This window comes from Mixophyes fleayi, chromosome 1 (genome assembly GCF_038048845.1).
Source record: "Mixophyes fleayi isolate aMixFle1 chromosome 1, aMixFle1.hap1, whole genome shotgun sequence".
NCBI lineage: Eukaryota > Metazoa > Chordata > Amphibia > Anura > Limnodynastidae > Mixophyes > Mixophyes fleayi.
In genome coordinates, this window is record NC_134402.1 from 1143043 (window position 1) to 1165703 (window position 22661).

At 41.5% G+C, this 22661-nt stretch overlaps 1 protein-coding gene across 2 annotated transcripts in view; it reads left to right on the forward strand.

Annotated features, from left to right (window-relative positions):
* Positions 1-21761, forward strand: part of DQX1 (DEAQ-box RNA dependent ATPase 1) — a 63941-nt gene extending 42180 nt beyond the window's left edge. Inside the window, exons 10-12 of one of the 2 annotated variants that reach the window (XM_075178952.1) lie at positions 9625-9809; positions 19864-20045; positions 20655-21761. In XM_075178952.1, the coding sequence (XP_075035053.1) occupies positions 9625-9809; positions 19864-20045; positions 20655-20832 (545 nt within the window). In that variant the 3' untranslated portion in view covers positions 20833-21761. The remainder of the gene's footprint in view (positions 1-9624; positions 9810-19863; positions 20046-20654) is intronic. The other variant, XM_075179036.1, reaches the window with a different exon arrangement.
* Positions 21762-22661: the final 900 nt, after the last annotated feature.

The window sequence follows — 22661 nt, forward strand, 5'->3', positions numbered from 1 at the left end:
TTTGGTTGTTGCAATTTTATCAAACTTATTCTTGGCCTTTTATTACAAATAAAGAGCGGAAAAGTGAGTTAACCAATGTAGTATCTCGTTGAGTGAGGAGAAGAGGCCGGCATTGTATAAAATACATTAGTTTGGGAAATGACACCATTTTCATCAAGTTTGCCCTTCCGAATAGGAGAGCCGGAGACGACCCCCCCCCCCCCCCCTCCAAGTCTTTGGTAATGGATGATATAACATTTGAGATATTTAAATGATATAAAGATGAAGGATTTTTGCTGATTTGAACCCCAAGATACGTAAAACTTTTGGTAGCCCATGTAGATGGGACATCTCTGCCCCATGCTGGGCAATTAGTTTCTGGTCTAAAGTAAAGAGCAGTAGATTTCTCTACATTAATAGATGATCCTCATATAGATCCAAACTCATCTATTTTTTTTTAATATTAATAGTAGTGAAAAATCAGGATTGGCCAAGTATAATAAAACATTATCAACATTATCAGCTGTGATTTTAACTTCACGGTGGCCAACCCTGATTCCTTGAAATTCCTGGTGTGGCTGGATCACATATAAATAACTTCTGGTATAAATTTGTTTAAAGGTAATAGAGCAGGGCGCTTATTTATATAATTATATAATTATTTCTGAGACTAGGGTAGAACATTTGTTTTTCTATTTTAACCTTTGTAGAGGAAATGCCTTATTTCTGATGTATATATCTAATACAATAAGTCTTTGTTTTGAAACATTTTTGTATATCTTAGTGTAAGGAAATGGTTTGTTTGGGGTTGTACCTGTCTTTGGGAATGTGTATTCTGCGACTGTCTAAAGAAAGGATTCATGTTGATTGGATCTTTTGATGTGTGAAGGTTCACTTGAAGGCAGGAAGGTTTAATTAAAGATGTGCTGCTAGATTTCCTGCGTCTAAAAACAAGATGCAGGACATCACAGAATTTCTAGAATTTCACAGATAAGTGTAAATATTGTTAGCTTTGCAATGCATGTAAATCTATGTTTTGGTAAACAGGTTACATCCTGATTCTAAAAATAGCCTGTGTCCAAATCTGTATAAAAAGCACTGTCCTGCACACTGAAATGTATCATTCAGATGTTCCATCTGACCTGATCACCTGGTACCTTAAACCAGAGTGAAAGCAAATAAACATCACTTGCTTCAAAGACCTGCTTGAAAACATCTTCAATATTGCTGTAATCCTGTGACCTGCAGATTAAACCCTAAATCTAATCCGTTCTCCGGCTGTTTCTGAGCATGGACCCAGCTTTTCCGGCACCACTGCTCTGCCTGCTACCCAGCAGCTTTGGTCAGTGTGATACGCCAGGAGGATCCATCCACAGCAACCCTGATCTATAGTAAGAGGTCAGGAGTACCAGCCCAAGTACACCAGCAACGAGGTACGCTAGCAGTGACAGTTACCCAGAAGGAACGTGGTTCTGAGCGCCATAAAGGAGCTCAGTGGTGGCAGCAGGCTCCACCCATTGCAGCCGGAGGAGCATATTCATAACGAAAAGGGACGGTGGCAAAGTAAGCCCAGACGGTTCCCAGCAACAACAGACAGGGTGGCATAGGCGGTCCATCCTGTCACACCTGGGTTTGCTGCAAAATGCGTAATAATGGGTCTAGAGATATGTTAGGAGGGGTGAAAGTGGACAACCTTGGCGTGTACCACGGTGCATCTCTATCCTATTCCCACACAAGCCTTTCAGAAGAAATGTAGTATTAGGTGTATTGTAAAAATAGCGAATAAGACCAATAAAGGCGTCTCCAAATGCCCTACCTGACAATATGTTATATAGATGAGGCCACAAGATTGTGTCGAATGCCTTGTTAGCATCCAGACTAAGCAGCATAGTTTGTGTTTGTGGATTATTTTAAGATACAACCGTGGCTGCAATTGCGGCTCAAATACCCTTAACCGAGGGGCGACCCTTCACAAAACCCAGCTGGTGGCTCGTCAACAGATCAGGTAGAAAGGTTTGTAATCTAGTGGCCAGAATTTTGATATCATCATTGAGAAGTGTGATAGGTCTATAGGATGACACCAGCTGGGGGTCTTTAGTAGGTGTTGGAAGAAAGATTGTCTGGGCCTCGTTACAATTTGGATAATGTGGATTGTGTTTATGGATTGATTGATATAGAATTAAGAATGAGGTAACCCTTTTACGTTTAAGTGGTGAATTTAATCCTCCAATGTTCCAGCACGTTAGTTTAAAGAATAGGTTGTTACCTAATTGTGTGGGGCTATGTGTATAAGTAAGATATAGTTAGTAGAAATAAGTAGAGCTCATCCTAGCCCCTCAAAGGGCTTGTTTGTAAGACCCCCTTGTCCCAGCGAGCGAAGGAACCAGAAGTTATGGAGGTTCCCGCACGACAGCCATCAATAGATTCAAAATTGGATGACAAAATTCCTAGATAAATGGAATAATATAGAGCACACAATAGCATTATAAGAAGCAATGCCTCAGAATCTAAACCATTTTCATTTTTCCAACCAGTTAAATTTGTGTTGTGCATCCACTTATCAAGTGGGACACAAAACAAAGTAATTAAGAATAAACAAAACAAGAATAAGAATAGTAACTGTATAGAACTACACCCTAAAGAGGGTGTGGGGGAGTCAGTAACAGAACATATGCATCAATGAATTTACTAGAAGCAAAATATTAGACTCTGACAAATTACATGTTCATTAAGGATCATCGCGACTTACGTGATCGTGGAGGAGAAAATGAGCTTTGGCTTTGTTCGGGTCTGTAAAGAACAGCTGGATACAGGAGGGTGAATCGCTGATTGTCAACCAGGTGCCGACACACTGTTGAGAATTCTTTTCTTTTTTGTTCCATGGAGGTGGTTGAAATCTTGGAATATCATGATGCATCTGTCATCAATTGACAGTTGTGGTTGTTTTCTGAACACCATTAATATCTTCTCCTTGGCCCTGAATCCAGAAACCTAGCGATAGCCGAACGAAGGCGAGAGTCATATTTGTGTTTGGGGCCCAGCCTGTGTGCTCTTTCAGTTTGGATCGGTTCTGTATCAACGTTAATGCCTAGAGCCCTAGGCAATGTAAGGCTCAAGTATTGTGCCAGGTGTTGGCCTTTAATCGGCTCCGGTATCCCTATAAATCTCAAATTGTTCCTTCTGTTTGTATTCTCCAAGTCCTCCATATTTTCAGTAATTGATTGGAGCACCCTGGTGTGGGAATCAAGTGGTGCTTGACGTGGATGTGCCGAGTCCTCCACATCGCTGGTGCCCTGTTCCAGACTGGCAGTTCTGGAGGTGTTAGATTCACTTGTGGCACGTGACGAGTTCTCCACATCGCTGGTGCCCTGTTCCAGACTGGCAGTTCTGGAGGTGTTAGATTCACTTGTGGCACGTGACGAGTTCTCCACATCGCTGGTGCCCTGTTCCAGACTGGCAGTTCTGGCGGTGTTGGATTCACTTGTGGCACGTGACGAGTTCTCCACACCGCTGGTGCCCTGTTCCAGACTGGCAGTTCTGGAGGTGTTAGATTCACTTGTGGCACGTGACGAGTTCTCCACATCGCTGGTGCCCTGTTCCAGACTGGCAGTTCTGGAGGTGTTAGATTCACTTGTGGCACGTGACGAGTTCTCCACACCGCTGGTGCCCTGTTCCAGACTGGCAGTTCTGGAGGTGTTAGATTCACTTGCGGTGCGTGCCGAGTCCTCCACATCGCTGGTGCCCTGTTCCAGACTGGCAGTTCTGGAGGTGTTAGATTCACTTGTGGCACGTGACGAGTTCTCCACATCGCTGGTGCCCTGTTCCAGACTGGCAGTTCTGGAGGTGTTAGATTCACTTGCGGCGCGTGCCGAGTCCTCCACATCGCTGGTGCCCTGTTCCAGACTGGCAGTTCTGGAGGTGTTAGATTCACTTGTGGCACGTGACGAGTTCTCCACATCGCTGGTGCCCTGTTCCAGACTGGCAGTTTTGGAGGTGTTAGATTCACTTGCGGCGCGTGCAGAGTCCAGTGATGTTCGAAGATCTTCAAATTTCTTATTAATTTGTTGCATGATCAATTTTGAAATCTCCTTTGCCACTTCAGCGATTGAGTTAGGAGCTAAGACCACCACTTCTTCTACTAGTTGTGATGATTGTGAATCCGAGTCCTCATCTAGGGAGGGTTGTGAAGATGAAGATGATTTGTTAGCTGGTTGTCTTGTTTGGCCCATTTTCGATGGAGTACAAAGTAGAATGCCTTTGGATGAAGAGGATTTGTCAATACATTTGTCCATGACAAGCAATTGATAGCTGGAAGGCACAATCACCCTAAGATTAGAGTAATGTTATGTCACACAGTAGTATTTTTTTTTTTTGTTAAAAGATCTGAAAATTACTTCCCCTAAAGAAAGGTGATCAAAATTACATTTTATCAATATAAACAAAAATATATGTTAATAAAGTCTGAATAGAGAGGACAATGTCAAAAGTGCTAACGCAATTTTGTGAATAGTTACAATGTATCAATTAAGTAAAAAAAAATAATTCAAGCACAAATAGACGGGGTAACAGTCTATAGTTATTGAGACAATAACTCGAGTAGTATTTGTGAAGGATCACCTGATGGCAGCTAACCTTTTACTGCAGTTGGTAAATTTGGGAAACTGACACAGTACAATACGGTATAAGGGGCAATATGGTATAGTTAGTATATAGGGAACAGCAGTTTTTACAAGGTGAACCAAAATTGAAAGTATTGGCAGTTGGGCGTTAACAATCTACATGGGGGCAACAGAAGTAGTTTAATAAGAATGTAGGTATGAAATACCCAAAATTTGCAGTGTATTATAAGGCTACTTTGAACAGGTCCGTACCCTCATTCACCGGACCCTACATCAAAACTTCACTCACCAAGTAGAGCGTAGCCCACAGGACCACACCCCTATTGTTGGACCCCACACGCTGCTGACCTGCTAGTAAACCAAATTTTAGTAATTGTGATGTTGTCAATATAGTGTAATTTTACTATGTTTTAGCAAAATATAAATATCTGCAAATATTATTTATATTCAGAAATTGAGTTAGTGAAGCACCAATTCACTTACCTTCAATATCAGAACAATGAGAGAATGCTTTGTGATTGTTCTAGGTTAGTATATCTATGGAACAAATATAATACATTTAAGTAATGATACTATCTCAGAATAAACACCTTTTTAACACATTTAAATATCTTCTAGATCCTCCCACCCCAAACCCTCCGCCTACTATAAGTGCTCAGGATCCTGCCTCCTACTTCACCACCATTTATTTATATAGCGCCACTAATTCCGCAGCGCTGTACAGAGAACTCGGTCACATCAGTCCCTGCCCCATTGGGGCTTACAGTCTAAATTCCCTAATATAGACACACACAGACAGAGAGAGAGAGACTAGGGTCAATTTGATAGCAGCCAATTAACCTACCAGTATGTTTTCAAGGACAAGATTGATAAGATCTTGCTAGAAATGGTATCATCTCCCTTCGACAAGCAATCAGCTCAATTCCTTCCCAGCACCCTCTGACACCCTCTCTTCATTTGATCCCACAAATGAAGATGAATTATCTACTCTCCTCTTACCTTCCTACTCTACCTCCTGTCCTCTTGTTCCCATTCCCTCACAGATCAGTAGGTCACTGTCTTGTGTGCTCATTCCACATCTAACTAAAATCTGTAATCTCTCTCTCTATACTGGTATCTTCCCATCATTATATAAGTATCTAGTGATTACTTATATTCTGAAAAAACTAAATTCTGACCCAAACACTCTCTCAAATTACTGCCCCATCTCCCAGCTGCCGTGCCCCTCCAAGCTTCTTGAGAGAATTGCCTACACTCACCTCACACGCTTCCTTTCCACAAACATCCTACTGGATCCTCTTCAGTCAGGCTTTTGTTCTCAACACTCCACAGAGACTGACCAAGGTTGTCAATGATCTGATCACAACTCAAACTCAATCTTTTAAAAACAGAGTTAATAGTATTCCCATCCGCCAACAGAGGTTACCTGCCTGACATTTCTATATCTGTTGACAACATGACTATAAATCGCACCGCACATGCTCATTGCATAGGAGTTATCCTTTCCCCCCCACATCAACTCTCTAACTAAATCATGTTACATACATCTATAAAACATCCCAGAATACACACACGTCTCACAAGAGACACTGCCGAAGCTGTAACTGCTCATCTCCCGCATTTACTATTGCACATCCCTCCTTACTGGTCTTCCCCGGATCGGACTCTCACCCCATCAATCTATTTTGCAAGCAGTGCCTCAATTTGGTTTTCCTTGCAAATCGTTCTTCCTCTGATGATCCACTTGTCGGTCTCTACATTGATTATTATTATGCTGTATTTATACGGCACCAGAGACTTCCAAGAAGGACATTGAAGACGAGCCTGGTCCATATTATGAATCACCGTCCATTTCGTATGAAAAATGTTTCTCTAAACATCGCATATTGGGAGTAAATAGAGGCTGGTTTAAAACATATCAGTTTCAATGTTGAGTAACTTGCAGGGGGTGCTTTTGTGGGAGCTTTAAGAACTATTCTTGGTTGGCAAAAAAACAAACTACCACATACTACATCATATGGAAATCTGCTTGAGCGCTGCAGGGCTAGGAGTTCTACATCTTGATATTGATATTAAGAATGCAAATTACACTTTGGAAAGAATAATGCAAGAATTCCTTGACATCTTCGCTTTACAAATAAGATTTGAATTGCTTTAAACATTTGCATTCGGCAGATTACATCAGTGTTCTGTGTGATGAAACGACAGACATCTCAGTTTTGAAGCTGATTTTTATATACATTATATACGGTTGTCAAAAAAGAGATTACTGTCAGTCAACATGTAGTATCATTGATGGCAAAGCAGAAACTATAACTAACAAAGTAATTGTAAAAATTGCCAATATAGAGTTGAAAAACATCTAGTTTGTTGGGTGTAGGCTGTGATGGAGCCGCGGTCGTGATGCGGAGCACAGAGGAGTAGCAGATGAAACAGGTGGAGTAATGGTCATTGTATAAACCACCGCCTGGCCCTTGCGAGGGCCCAAGCAGCTGCTGAGGGGCCTTATTTAGTGAAATGTAACAATATCTGTTAGATATTAGATAAGACAACTGGTTTAACTGAAATCCAGAATATATTGAACTGTCCTCAGATTAAACGTAAATTGGCTGCTGCCACTAAGTGGCTGTCTGTTGACTTTGCTAAGAGAATCCTTGGTGAGTGGGCACTGGTAAGAGGCCACTGAACGAGATGACATCACAGCTGAAGGTTGAAGCAAATATATGAGAACATACAATTCCACAGCTTCACTTACGATGCTTTCAGATCTGCTGCCTCATTTGTCTAAATTGTCTAAAGTTTGGCGAAGGCAAGATGTCTTTTTAACAGAAATAGACCCCATTTTAGATTCCACAAAACTGTTTATGGAACTGAAACACTCACCTGCTCATTTTAAAAATCTTCATCTGCCTTTAGCTGGTTACTGCTCAGTGTAAAGCAATGGGCATGGGGTATGGAACCAGTGTTACAACCCTTTAATCTAATCCACATCTGAACTGCACTTTTCAGCCATGTTGTTATCAGGAAGGATCAGTGATGTAACTATAACATCTCCTTGGAAAAGTACTTCAGAAGTTACATTCCCCCTCCACAGGGAACACTCAGGAGTTGAGTGAATTAAGCTACCGTTGTTATATCTGTTCTCTCCACTAGTGAGCTCTAGAGACAGTCAGGAGCCTGACCCAGCAGGGGTCACCTGAGGGAAGACACCTGGGGAGGTAGGGGAGGGGGCTGGATAGTGTAAGCAGTCCACCAATCCAGACCTTTTACAACTCTCCTGGACAGGCAGATCCCAAGGTGGGATTAGGAGGTGATAAAACAGGCTACCCTGGTAGCTGGACCTGTGTGACTAACTTTTGGCCAAGAGATGATGCTGTGGAACATATCTCACTGGATTTATTTGAACTGATTTCCTCACTTGTTGGACCTGCCATCGTTACTGGGCCGTGCTGTATTTAATCCTGTTCTGCAGAATAAATCATCCTTCTATTTTTCCCCTAATACCGTGTCTGAGTGATTTGGGAACCTCGTATCTTCACAGTCAGACCTTTACATAAATTATTCTGATGCTAATACTGCTTTTAAGACTAATATCTATGGTAAATATATAGACACGATTATTAACCACCTAGAAGCATGATTTCCAGATATAATCATATCCTGTGTTTCAAGAGTTTTCAGCACAGACAACCATGATCACAATGAGGCTTGTGAGATTCTCTTTGAGCATTATCCTAAACATGGATGTCCTGCAATCCTAAACTATTAGAATAGTAAAGTAGAATGGGCTGTTGCATCCAGATTGTTTGAGCTAGAACCCTACAAAAATCTAGATTCAAAACAAATAATGCAGACATTTTCAACAACAACTGAGCTCATAGAATCTTTTCCAACATCCAAATATGTGCATAGAAAGGACAATGACCACACCTGTAAGCTCAGCTGAGTGTGAAAGAGGATTTTCCACTCTAAAGCGAATTAAAACCTGTTTAAGAAATCGCATGAAGCAGAGCACATTGAATAAACTGATGCTGATTTCGCTAGAGGGACCAAATCCTTCCACTTGCGCTTCTGGGTAGTGGGTATAGCTGCTGCAGCTGCTCTTTTCTGCCTTATTATGGCCAATTCCTTCTTTGCAATTACAGTAGGACTACTGGATAGCTCAGACCACTGAGGCCAGACATCTCCTCCTAGAGATAGATGGTCTGTAAGTCTTATCCCTCTGCTGAGGTTTATACTGGCGTTATTCACCTAGAGAGAGACGGTCTGTCAGTGTTACCCCTCTGCTGTGGTTTATACTGACGTTATTCACCTAGAGATAGACGGTCTATCAGTGTTACCTCTGCTGTGGTTTATACTGACGTTATTCACCTAGAGATAGACAGTCTGTCAGTGTTACCTCTGCTGTGGTTTATACTGACGTTATTCACCTAGAGAGAGACGGTCTGTCAGTGTTATACTCTGCTGTGGTTTATACTGACGTTATTCACCTAGAGAGAGACGGTCTGTCAGTGTTACCCCTCTGCTGTGGTTTATACTGACGTTATTCACCTAGAGATAGACGGTCTGTCAGTGTTACCTCTGCTGTGGTTTATACTGACGTTATTCACCTAGAGATGGACGGTCTGTCAGTGTTACCTCTGCTGTGGTTTATACTGACGTTATTCACCTAAAGATAGACGGTATGTCATTGTTATCCCTCTGCTGTGGTTTATACTGACGTTATTCACCTAGAGAGAGACGGTCTGTCAGTGTTACCCCTCTGCTGTGGTTTATACTGACGTTATTCACCTAGAGAGAGACGGTCTGTCAGTGTTACCTCTGTGCTGTGGTTTATACTGACGTTATTCACCTAGAGAGAGACGGTCTGTCAGTGTTACCTCTGCGCTTATTGAGACCATCTTCTACTTTTTGTTTCTTGTTTGTTATGAGCTTCTCCATTGTCCCCTGATAAGAAATAACGTTCTGCTGTCTGTCCTCCTGCATTGTATAATAATATAGTAACAACTTATCTTTGTGTTTCTAGAGGGTGATGGCTGGTGTGCCCATTCTGCCATATGCCCGCGGGCTCTGCACCATGCTGACCTGCTCCGCGCAGAACTCACAGATATCATGCAGAGGATCGAACTTCCAATCTCTGTCCCAGCTTTCCCTGATGAGGACTGTATTCTAAACATTACAAGGGCACTGTTATCCGGGGGCTTCCTGAAGGTGAGACTGTTGTCCCCACCACACATAGAGACTTAGTGAGAAGATCCGTCAAGCAGTCCTTATGCAAAATATTATGTCGTATTATAAAGTAATAATATATCTCCACGATGGGGACCTGGGATCTCCGGCGATTTCATGTGCAAAGTCGCCATATGTATTAACCTGCGGTATTAACATTCCAAAATCCAATCTCTGGTGATGTGTTGAGTTCAAAACACCTCTCCCGGCGGCCATTCAGTCACCGGAGATTCAACAGAAAGAGACTCTCGTCCGAGATCTAACAGTTGTTCTTAGAGTGATCTGACCATTCCTCATCTAACAGGAGCACAATACAAGGTGTAATGAGGGTAATCATGAATTCATGTTTACAGGGGTAAAAAATATTTTCTGAATAAATTAGAGGGCCAAATTCATTAATGATTATATGTAAGGGATTATTTAAAAACATATTATATTATAGTTGCTTACTATTTCAGTGGGGTGATAAAAATGTTATTCTGATAGGGAACACCTAATATTTCCATATGGGGACACCATTTAACGTACGTACCTGTGTCACTACAAGTGACAGCATGCACATGGGCACAAGAGGGCCCACTCAGTTTTTCATAAAATAATTTGGGTCCCGTAGAATAATGAATAATAACTTTTACTCCTCCAAACAAGAACTCCTGATCACCCTCATAATTAAATCTTGTATGGTGCCCCCTGTCATGTTCGCATTGGCCCCCAGTGGAGAGCTAACGTGTTTGGTGATCTCACCCATGCAAAGCAGCGTGTTCATTCCGGTGAGTTTCACAGAAATCTCGGGCAAGTTTACAAAATCACAGCTTCATACACGTGGGGACTTGTATTCTTAGTATGGCCAAAAGTAGGGACATCGATTTGTAGTCTATTTGGTTACATCACTTTACTGCCTGTTTACTATCACCTTGCACATCAGCGGGTTCAAACTCACCCGACAAAAGACAAATCGCAGCTTGATTAATTGTGCCCCTGGTCTTATCTAGATATATAACCTAGACTGTAACCCACGTGTACATCTGTTTCTCTAATGTTTAATAATCACAATAAGGTTTCCCATCAATTCCAGAATTCCTTATTTAGCACTAACATTCTCAACACATTCAGAAAACTAATACTCATGTTATTGGCAGCAAAACAAATCTAACGCATTATTAGGGTGTTTTTGTTCCCCTTTAGTTTGGTAAAACCTGTAGCAAACTTATAGTCAGAGGTGGATTCATCCAGGAATAACATCGCTGAATACACACACAGCGTACGGCTAAACAGAACATTGCTGGAGATGCTCTGCACCTGCCCTGGGGTCAGTGTCCACCCAGCGGACGGGTTGTTGAGGAGCAGAGGGGAGGAGATGAGGGACGGTTCCTGGTGAAGTGTGGACTAGGAGTGTCGCTGAGGCGAGTTTATGGCGCAGAGTAGATACAAGATCTCATTTTACGGATGGAGATTATTGATGTAGCATGGAGAGGGTGATTTGTAATGATGCTTCTTGTTGTGTCATTATCTCAGGACTGGAAGACTCTAAGGGTCGCCCTGTACTTGGGACCTTCCATGTTACAAGCAATGTGATGAAACGTTTCAGAGAACTGTCACATGACCGTCCTGATGTTCCTAATGCTCCAAATGGAGAACATCATAAATGTTTTATCCAATGAAGGAGTGGGTAATACGTTGGGTAATACGTTGGGTAATACGTTGCAGAGATGTCTCCTGCGAGGGCAGGATAGGTGGGCACCTTGGTGTGTGCTGAGTGGACCATCCAGACACAACTTACTGTGGCCATCGAGTGCATTTCATACATTACCTTCATTGATGGCAGCTTCATATCTTTGCATTGTGTTTGTAGTTTCCCAGGGCAGCAGGTTCCATCCGTGTTTTTCACTCCTTCATTTCAAATAAGTTTTGGGTAAGACACCCGTCAGGGGGAACCAGAATACTAAGTGAGCAGTACAGAAGCTTCATCAGCTATTTAAAGTAGCAGAGGGGGGCAGTGAACTATACAGGGATCAAACAGTCTGCTCCCCCAAGAGGTATCGTTTCTGCTGGTTAATAGTATAGGAAACATATCCACAGTAACAGAGGACAATGCAGATCAAACAAATGTGTACAAATGTCTGGAGCTTAGGAGATAAAATCCCAGATCTAAGTGCGATAATGACAAGGGATGATCTGGATATTGTGGCTATTACAGAGTCATGGTGCAATGAAAGTCATGACTGGGACATCTCTATACCGGGATATACTTTATTTAGGGCAGAGTGGGAGGAATCGGAGGAGCAATGTATATGAAAACAACCATAAATGCTACTTTAATACAAAGTATTGAAGCAAAAACTGAGGCCCTTTGGGTGACCATAGAATCGGGGACAAGGCTGTTCTTCGTACTGGGGTGATCTATAGACCATCAGGTCAGGAAGAAGAACTGGACAGGAACTTACTGCAGGACAGCAATAAAATGGCATTACAAGGAGAGGTAATAATCATGGGAGACTTTAATCTACCTGATGTGAACAGTGAGGGGTCTTCTGCAGGTTCCACTATAAGTAGGGACATTCTGGAGTCCTTGCAGGAAGCATCCCTCAAGCACATGGTGAGTGAGGCCACACGTAAAGACGCAATATTAGACCTAATTCTTACAAATGGTGATAGATAATCTGATGTAAATGTGGATGAGAACCTAGGATCCAGTGACCATCAAGCAGTATGGTTTAGTATAAAGACAGACTTATACCACACAAAACAAAGGTGTTAGATTTCAGGAAGGCTGACTCTGCACAGATGGGAAATGTGTAAGTGACTCTTTGGCAGAGTGGGGGAACTTGAAAGGAGTGTAGGAGAGGTGGGAAAAATTAAAAAGTGTAATACTTAAAGCAACCGACCTCTGTATCAAAGGGGTTAAGAAAAGTACAAGGACAAGGAAGTCAGTGTGGTCTGCAAAAGAAGTAGCAAGTATTGTGAAAGGAAAGAAGATGGCCTTTAGGAGATATAAGCAGACCCAGAATAATGCAGACATAGAGGTGTATCTTGTTATACAGAAGGAGGCTAAGGGGGGATCAGATGTGCAAGCTGAAGAGAATATGGCCCAGTCAGTAGGTAAAGGGGGCAAAACTTTATTTTAGGTATATAAGTGAAAGGAGAAAAACAAAAGGAGGAATAATAAGACTAAAGACAGAGAGTGAGGGTCTTGTTGAGGGAGACAAGGTAATAACAGATCATCTTAATAATTATTTTTGCTCAGTGTTCACTACAGATAGAGCCGGGAAGGGGCCACAGTTAAGTTTCATGTATACTCATAAACATGAGGTAGATACAAGTACATTACAGAGGAGTGGATAAATCAATGGGGCCAGATGGGATACATCCAAGGATACTAAAAGAGCTTAAAGGGAGCTGGTAACACCATTAACAGAATTATTCAATCAGTCACTAGATACAGGAGTAATTCCAGAGGACTGGAGAAGAGTGAATGTAGTCCTACTGCACAAAGTGGAAGCAAGGAAGAGGTAACTACAGACCAGTGAGTCTTACATCAGTAGTAGGGAAACTGATGGAAACACTCTTAACAGAAAGAGTTGTAGAATATCTCAAATTCAGTAAATTACAGGAACCCAAACAGCAGGATTTACTGGGGGGAGATTGTGTCAAACAAATCTTATTGACTGAGTGACTAAAGTAAGAGATCAAGGAGAGGCCGTAGATGGAGTTTATCTAGACTTTAGTAAGGCTTTTGACACTGTCCCACATTTCGGACTGTTAAATAAACTTGAAACTTTTTGATTAGATTCTAGGATGGTTGAATGGATAAGATCTTGGTTGCAGGATAGAAAACAGAGAGTTATAGTAAATGGAGAACATTCATAGGAGGGAAAGGTTACCAGTGGAGTACCCCAAGGATCTGTACTTGGACCAGTGCTTTTTAATATCTTTATTGGAAACATTACAAATAGTATTGAAGGGAAAGTATGTCCTACTGTAGATAACGCATAGATATGCAGCAGGGTAGACACACCAGGAGGGGTAAAACAAATTATTGATGATCTAGGTAGACTAGAGGAATGGTCAAGAGAGCGGCAACTACAGTTTAATGCCAAAAAATGCAAAATCATGTACTTGGGTCTCAAAAACCCAAAGTCTAAATATAGTAATAATGGCACTATAATTGAAACTACTGAGGAGGAAAGGGATCTAGGAGTCATTATCTCAGGTGACATAAAGGCAGGTGAGCAATGTAACAAAGCAATGAGGAAGATGTCAGATGCTTGGTTACATAGGGAGGGAATCAGTAGCAGAAAGAAGTAATAATACCACTGTATAGGTCATTGGTACGACTTAGCCCCCTCTCCACCCTGTCGCCACATAAGACCTGCTCTGGGTCTAGTTCTTGCTCCAAGCTGATATTGACTCTAACTTGTGGGGGAAGGGAGGAGCCAGACAGAGGCACCAGAAGGAAAATAATGAGTAACGTTACATTACGTAACTGACTAGTTTTACACCATGTAGTAGAAACCACAAAGAAAGCAGGAATTGTGTTTCCAGGGCACTCTTGTCGTGAGGGAAATAATCCAATATTAAAATATATAACCTACATTGGTATGCTTCAAAAACAGTTATAGCAAAATATTTAAAGAGATTATAATGAAATGTTGAGATGATGCAAAAAATACAGTTAAAAAAGTAGAAAAACTCCCCAGCTGGCCTGATATTAATATGTGTAAGTAATAATCCACTCTATTAGGATTTAATAATAATGATGTCAGTCCTACAATCACACTTGGTAGACTATATTACTTCATTCAATCCGTATCCCACCTAGTATGTACTGTTACATGGACTTACAGGCACCCTGTAGAGATATTCCAGGCTCTATGAGCTATGTAACAGCAAGTGATTCACTTCTCCATATATCAGCATTCCAGAGATCTCTATAATTAGGGCAAACCTATATAGATATAGCCATAATCTCACAGTAGTATAATGCTGCTGACAGCCGTCCCTACAAGCTCAGATAAGAGTATTCACGCTGGATTAACTGCTACACGTTAACTAACATTATGAGAGTGGAATGTAAACACAATAAATATCATCCAGCAGAAATACTCTTAGCTGAGCTGTAGGGACGGCTGTCAGCAGCATTATATTACTGTGAGGTCAGCAGCATTATATTACTGTGAGGTCAGCAGCATTATATTACTGTGAGATCAGCAGCATTATATTACTGTGAGATCAGCAGCATTATATTACTGTGAGATCAGCAGCATTATATTACTGTGAGGTCAGCAGCATTATATTACTGTGAGGTCAGCAGCATTATATTACTGTGAGGTCAGCAGCATTATATTACTGTGAGGTCAGCAGCATTATATTACTGTGAGGTCAGCAGCATTATATTACTGTGAGATCAGCAGCATTATATTACTGTGAGATCAGCAGCATTATATTACTGTGAGGTCAGCAGCATTATATTACTGTGAGGTCAGCAGCATTATATTACTGTGAGATCAGCAGCATTATATTACTGTGAGATCAGCAGCATTATATTACTGTGAGATCAGCAGCATTATATTACTGAGATCAGCAGCATTATATTACTGTGAGATCAGCAGCATTATATTACTGTGAGGTCAGCAGCATTATATTACTGTGAGGTCAGCAGCATTATATTACTGTGAGATCAGCAGCATTATATTACTGTGAGATCCGCAGCATTATATTACTGTGAGATCCGCAGCATTATATTACTGTGAGGTCAGCAGCATTATATTACTGTGAGATCAGCAGCATTATATTACTGTGAGATCAGCAGCATTATATTACTGTGAGATCAGCAGCATTATATTACTGTGAGGTCAGAAGCATTATATTACTGTGAGGTCAGAAGCATTATATTACTGTGAGATCAGCAGCATTATATTACTGTGAGATCAGCAGCATTATATTACTGTGAGATCAGCAGCATTATATTACTGTGAGGTCAGCATTATATTACTGTGAGGTCAGCAGTATTCTATTACTGTGAGGTCAGCAGCATTATATTACTGTGAGGTCAGCAGTATTCTATTACTGTGAGATCAGCAGCATTATATTACTGTGAGATCAGCAGCATTATATTACTGTGAGATCAGCAGCATTATATTACTGTGAGATCAGCAGCATTATATTACTGTGAGGTCAGCAGCATTATATTACTGTGAGGTCAGCAGCATTATATTACTGTGAGGTCAGCAGTATTCTATTACTGTGAGGTCAGCAGCATTATATTACTGTGAGGTCAGCAGCATTATAATACTGTGAGATCAGCAGCATTATATTACTGTGAGGTCAGCAGCATTATAATACTGTGAGATCAGCAGCATTATAATACTGTGAGATCAGCAGCATTATATTACTGTGAGGTCAGCAGCATTATATTACTGTGAGATCAGCAGCATTATATTACTGTGAGATCAGCAACATTATATTACTGTGAGGTCAGCAGCATTATATTACTGTGAGGTCAGCAGCATTATATTACTGTGAGGTCAGCAGTATTATATTACTGTGAGGTCAGCAGCATTATATTACTGTGAGGTCAGCAGCATTATATTACTGTGAGGTCAGCAGCATTATATTACTGTGAGATCAGCAGCATTATATTACTGTGAGATCAGCAGCATTATATTACTGTGAGATCAGCAGCATTATATTACTGTGAGATCAGCATCATTATATTACTGTGAGATCAGCATCATTATATTACTGTGAGATCAGCATTATATTACTGTGAGATCAGCAGCATTATATTACTGTGAGATCAGCAGCATTATATTACTGTGAGGTCAGCATTATATTACTGTGAGGTCAGCATTATATTACTGTGAGATCAGCAGCATTATATTACTGTGAGGTCCGCAGCATTATATTACTGTGAGATCAGCATCATTATATTACTGTGAGATCAGCATTATATTACTGTGAGATCAGCAGCATTATATTACTGTGAGGTCAGCAGCATTATATTACTGTGAGGTCAGCAGTATTATATTACTGTGAGATCAGCATTATATTACTGTGAGATCAGCAGCATTATATTACTGTGAGGTCAGCATTATATTACTGTGAGATCAGCAGCATTATATTACTGTGAGGTCAGCAGCATTATATTACTGTGAGGTCAGCAGCATTATATTACTGTGAGATCAGCAGCATTATATTACTGTGAGATCAGCAGCATTATATTACTGTGAGGTCAGCAGCATTATATTACTGTGAGGTCAGCAGCATTATATTACTGTGAGGTCAGCAGCATTATATTACTGTGAGGTCAGCAGCATTATATTACTGTGAGATCAGCAGCATTATATTACTGTGAGATCAGCAGCATTATATTACTGTGAGATCAGCAGCATTATATTACTGTGAGATCAGCAGCATTATATTACTGTGAGATCAGCAGCATTATATTACTGTGAGATCAGCAGCATTATATTACTGTGAGATCAGCATCATTATATTACTGTGAGATCAGCATTATATTACTGTGAGATCAGCAGCATTATATTACTGTGAGATCAGCATTATATTACTGTGAGGTCAGCATTATATTACTGTGAGGTCAGCATTATATTACTGTGAGGTCAGCATTATATTACTGTGAGGTCAGCATTATATTACTGTGAGGTCAGCATTATATTACTGTGAGCTCAGCAGCATTATATTACTGTGAGGTCAGCAGCATTATATTACTGTGAGGTCAGCAGCATTATATTACTGTGAGCTCAGCAGCATTATATTACTGTGAGCTCAGCAGCATTATATTACTGTGAGGTCAGCAGCATTATATTACTGTGAGGTCAGCAGCATTATATTACTGTGAGGTCAGCAGCATTATATTACTGTGAGGTCAGCATTATATTACTGTGAGGTCAGCAGCATTATATTACTGTGAGGTCAGCAGCATTATATTACTGTGAGGTCAGCAGCATTATATTACTGTGAGATCAGCAGCATTATATTACTGTAAGGTCAGCAGCATTATATTACTGTAAGGTCAGCAGCATTATATTACTGTGAGGTCAGCAGCATTATATTACTGTGAGGTCAGCAGCATTATATTACTGTGAGATCAGCAGCATTATATTACTGTGAGGTCAGCAGCATTATATTACTGTGAGGTCCGCAGCATTATATTACTGTGAGATCCGCAGCATTATATTACTGTGAGGTCAGCAGCATTATATTACTGTGAGGTCAGCAGCATTATATTACTGTGAGGTCAGCAGCATTATATTACTGTGAGGTCAGCAGCATTATATTACTGTGAGGTCAGCAGCATTATATTACTGTGAGGTCAGCAGCATTATATTACTGTGAGATCAGCATTATATTACTGTGAGATCAGCAGCATTATATTACTGTGAGATCAGCAGCATTATATTACTGTGAGATCAGCAGCATTATATTACTGTGAGATCAGCATCATTATATTACTGTGAGATCAGCATCATTATATTACTGTGAGATCAGCATTATATTACTGTGAGATCAGCAGCATTATATTACTGTGAGATCAGCAGCATTATATTACTGTGAGGTCAGCAGCATTATATTACTGTGAGGTCAGCAGCATTATATTACTGTGAGGTCAGCAGCATTATATTACTGTGAGGTCAGCAGCATTATATTACTGTGAGGTCAGCAGCATTATATTACTGTGAGGTCAGCATTATATTACTGTGAGCTCAGCAGCATTATATTACTGTGAGCTCAGCAGCATTATATTACTGTGAGGTCAGCAGCATTATATTACTGTGAGCTCAGCAGCATTATATTACTGTGAGCTCAGCAGCATTATATTACTGTGAGCTCAGCAGCATTATATTACTGTGAGCTCAGCAGCATTATATTACTGTGAGCTCAGCAGCATTATATTACTGTGAGCTCAGCAGCATTATATTACTGTGAGGTCAGCATTATATTACTGTGAGGTCAGCAGCATTATATTACTGTGAGGTCAGCAGCATTATATTACTGTGAGGTCAGCAGCATTATATTACTGTGAGATCAGCAGCATTATATTACTGTAAGGTCAGCAGCATTATATTACTGTAAGGTCAGCAGCATTATATTACTGTGAGGTCAGCAGCATTATATTACTGTGAGGTCAGCAGCATTATATTACTGTGAGATCAGCAGCATTATATTACTGTGAGGTCAGCAGCATTATATTACTGTGAGGTCCGCAGCATTATATTACTGTGAGATCCGCAGCATTATATTACTGTGAGGTCAGCAGCATTATATTACTGTGAGGTCAGCAGCATTATATTACTGTGAGGTCAGCAGCATTATATTACTGTGAGGTCAGCAGCATTATATTACTGTGAGGTCAGCAGCATTATATTACTGTGAGGTCAGCAGCATTATATTACTGTGAGGTCAGCAGCATTATATTACTGTGAGATCAGCAGCATTATATTACTGTGAGGTCAGCAGCATTATATTACTGTGAGGTCCGCAGCATTATATTACTGTGAGATCCGCAGCATTATATTACTGTGAGGTCAGCAGCATTATATTACTGTGAGGTCAGCAGCATTATATTACTGTGAGGTCAGCAGCATTATATTACTGTGAGGTCAGCAGCATTATATTACTGTGAGGTCAGCAGCATTATATTACTGTGAGGTCAGCAGCATTATATTACTGTGAGGTCAGCAGCATTATATTACTGTGAGATTATGGCTATATCTGTATTAACTGTATTTTTTGCATCATCTCAACATTTCATTATCTCTTTTTAAATATTTTGCTATAACTGTTTTTGAGGCATACCAATGTAGGTTATATATTTTAATATTGGATTATTTCCCTCACAACAAGAGTGCCCTGGAAACACAATTTCTGCTTTCTTTGTGGATTCCACTAAATGTTACAATTTGTGTGGGTGCCCCTCCCCTCCTATGTACGATCATACATCTATAGAGGGGTTTATATACTTCTCTGTGCGGTGTCACAGATACAATTCATCCTTAATTATCATGTTCATCACCAGGTGGCTCGTGACGTGGACGGCCAGGGAAATTATGTGATGCTTACACACAAACACGTGGCTAATCTGCACCCGTCCTCCGTGTACTATGGATGCTCTGATCCTCCCACCTGGGTTCTGTACCACGACTTCACCATCTCTCAGGACAACTGTATCAGTGTCACAACAGAAATCCTTCCCGAAATGTGAGCCCTCAATCCCCAAATGCTCCTCCTCTGAAATCTGTCCCTTCACCAATAATTACTGCATCCTAAATCTTCCCCACATCCATAACCTCAAACAGCTGCTGTATTGTCCCAAACCACACCCGAAATAAGTCTGCCATGTCCCAATCCCCCAGTACAGCGTTTACATCGTCCCAAATCTCATCCCATTCAGATACCCCTCAATGACTGTATTATCCTAAATCTGCCCGACCACCAGCAGCAGTTGCACTGTACCATATCCCACCTCCACAGCAGCTACTTAGCCCCAAATACCCCCCACAACAACTGCATGATCCAAGATCTCCCACTCCCACCTATAACAACTGCTCCACCCCAAGTCCACTCCACAAGCAGCAATTGCACCATCACAAAGCCCAAATGTCCCCTTTTTCTGCATGCTGAGATATCTCCCCTCCTAACCGCAATCACTTGATCACAAATCTTTCTCCTCCTGGCGATTGTTGCATGACCCCCATATTTCCATTCGGTGTTACTCATTGTTTCCCAAATTCCAAGTGCATCATCCATCCTCTTATCTCTCTGCCGCTCCTTTGTTTCAGCCTTTTCAGGTCCTATTTGTTCCAACAGGTTGGTGGAGTTTGCCCCTCAATACTACTTGAGTAACCTCCCCGTGAGTGAGAGCCGCGATCTACTTATGGAGTTGCGGGAGAAGCTTCAAGACCAAGAGACTCTTAGGGTCCAGAGTGAAGAAGAGGATTATACTGAGGAGGAGGAGGAAGGGAAAGACTCCTGCTCTGTGCAATGAGGACACGCTCCACTACTGGAAAGCACTTTATATAGTTACTGAGCCAACACTACAGTTACTCTCCGGAGTAAGGAGCAGTATTGACGTTATCCTGCCAATAACTGGGGGGGGGGAGTCTGTGTGATCAGATTACGTCTCTGTCTCTAACGTTCTGCTATGTAGCTTAGTGTGTATAGTACTTGTATGGTTCAGTTGTCCTCTCTCTTGGTACATCATTCATTGGTACATCTTTAGAAGGTAGGTAGAGAACTGGCGCAAGATAGAAGTTGGGACATTTATGAAACTTTATAGTTTTTGTAGATGTAGAGCGTTGTTAGTTGTTGTTTTGTTAGCGTTGTTAGTTGTTGTTTTTTTAAACTGTTCCTTTTGTGCAACATCTATCTTTTGTTTTTATAAGAAATGCCGCCTGCTGTGTGTGGTATTGTGCCGGATGTGTGTGACTAATCACAGCCAGCAGGGGAATGACTGATCCTATTACCTGTATGTGTTGTGTAGTGTCTATCTCTGTAAGACGCATGTAATGACGTGCCCACGGTCTGGCAATGCTTGGTGAGCTGCGCAGCTTTATTACTAATTGTTCTCTCCACTAATAACTAACATGTTGGGAGTGAAGTTTGTATTAAGCATGGCCACGTTGTTGGGTCACGGGGCTTGTCGGATCTTGTGTCATTGAATAATGGGCCAGGGATGGTTCTGGGTAAAGTGCGTGTAGCTGTATACACTGATTATGTCAGGAGCAAGTCTCAATTGGGCAATAAATCAGCATAATTGTGTGAGATTATATCGGGGCTTCCTGATAAGTGCTGGGACGTTGTGCAATGCTGCTTATGTGAATTATCTCCAGAATGATCATCTCTCTCATCACTACAAATGTCTGTACTGTATAGGGACTGTGTGACAAAGATCACAATAAATGTCATGAAGAACAACTCTAATCTCATGTCAGTAAATTGTAACATGCATCGTTATAAACTCCAGGCGCTTCTGTCAGTAATTACAATGGCGTGCAAAAGTATTCAAATCGAACGTCAACAGATTTATCTGTATTACAAATGACACTTACACAGATTGTTCCAGACAGTATTTTATTGCTAACCATTAGGCCCTTACTGAATTAGGAGTTTGACATTTTACTTTGTCTGCAGATTTTTAAAAAACGGAATAAAATAATTTGCATAAGTATTCAATCCCATGAAGACTAGTACTTTTGCAATAACCACTTTAAGCCTGTTGGGTAAGTTTCTGCCAGGTTCGCACACTGTTTAGGAGTGATGTTTGCCCATTCTTCCTGGCAGATTTGCTCCAGGTTGTTCAGGTTGGTTGGATGACGCTTGTGGGCTGCAATTTTCAAATAGTGCCACAGATTCATAACTGCAGAGACCTGGCCTGTGACCTGGCCTGTGACCTGGCCTGTGACGTGGCCTGTGACGTGACCTGTGACGTGGCCTGTGACGTGGCCTGTGACGTGGCCTGTGACGTGGCCTGTGACGTGGCCTGTGACGTGGACTGTGACGTGGACTGTGACGTGGCCTGTGACGTGGCCTGTGACGTGGCCTGTGACCTGGACTGTGACCTGGGCTGTGACCTGTGACGTGGGCTGTGACGTGGGCTGTGACCTGGCCTGTGACCTGGGCTGTGACCTGGCCTGTGACCTGGGCTGTGACCTGGGCTGTGACGTGGCCTGTGACCTGTGACCTGGGCTGTGACGTGGACTGTGACCTGTGACCTGGGCTGTGACCTGGCCATTGTCGAACACTCACATTTCTGTTGTTCAGCACCCCAGTGTTACTTTGGCCTTGTGCTGGGGATCATTGTCCTGCTTGAAGGTG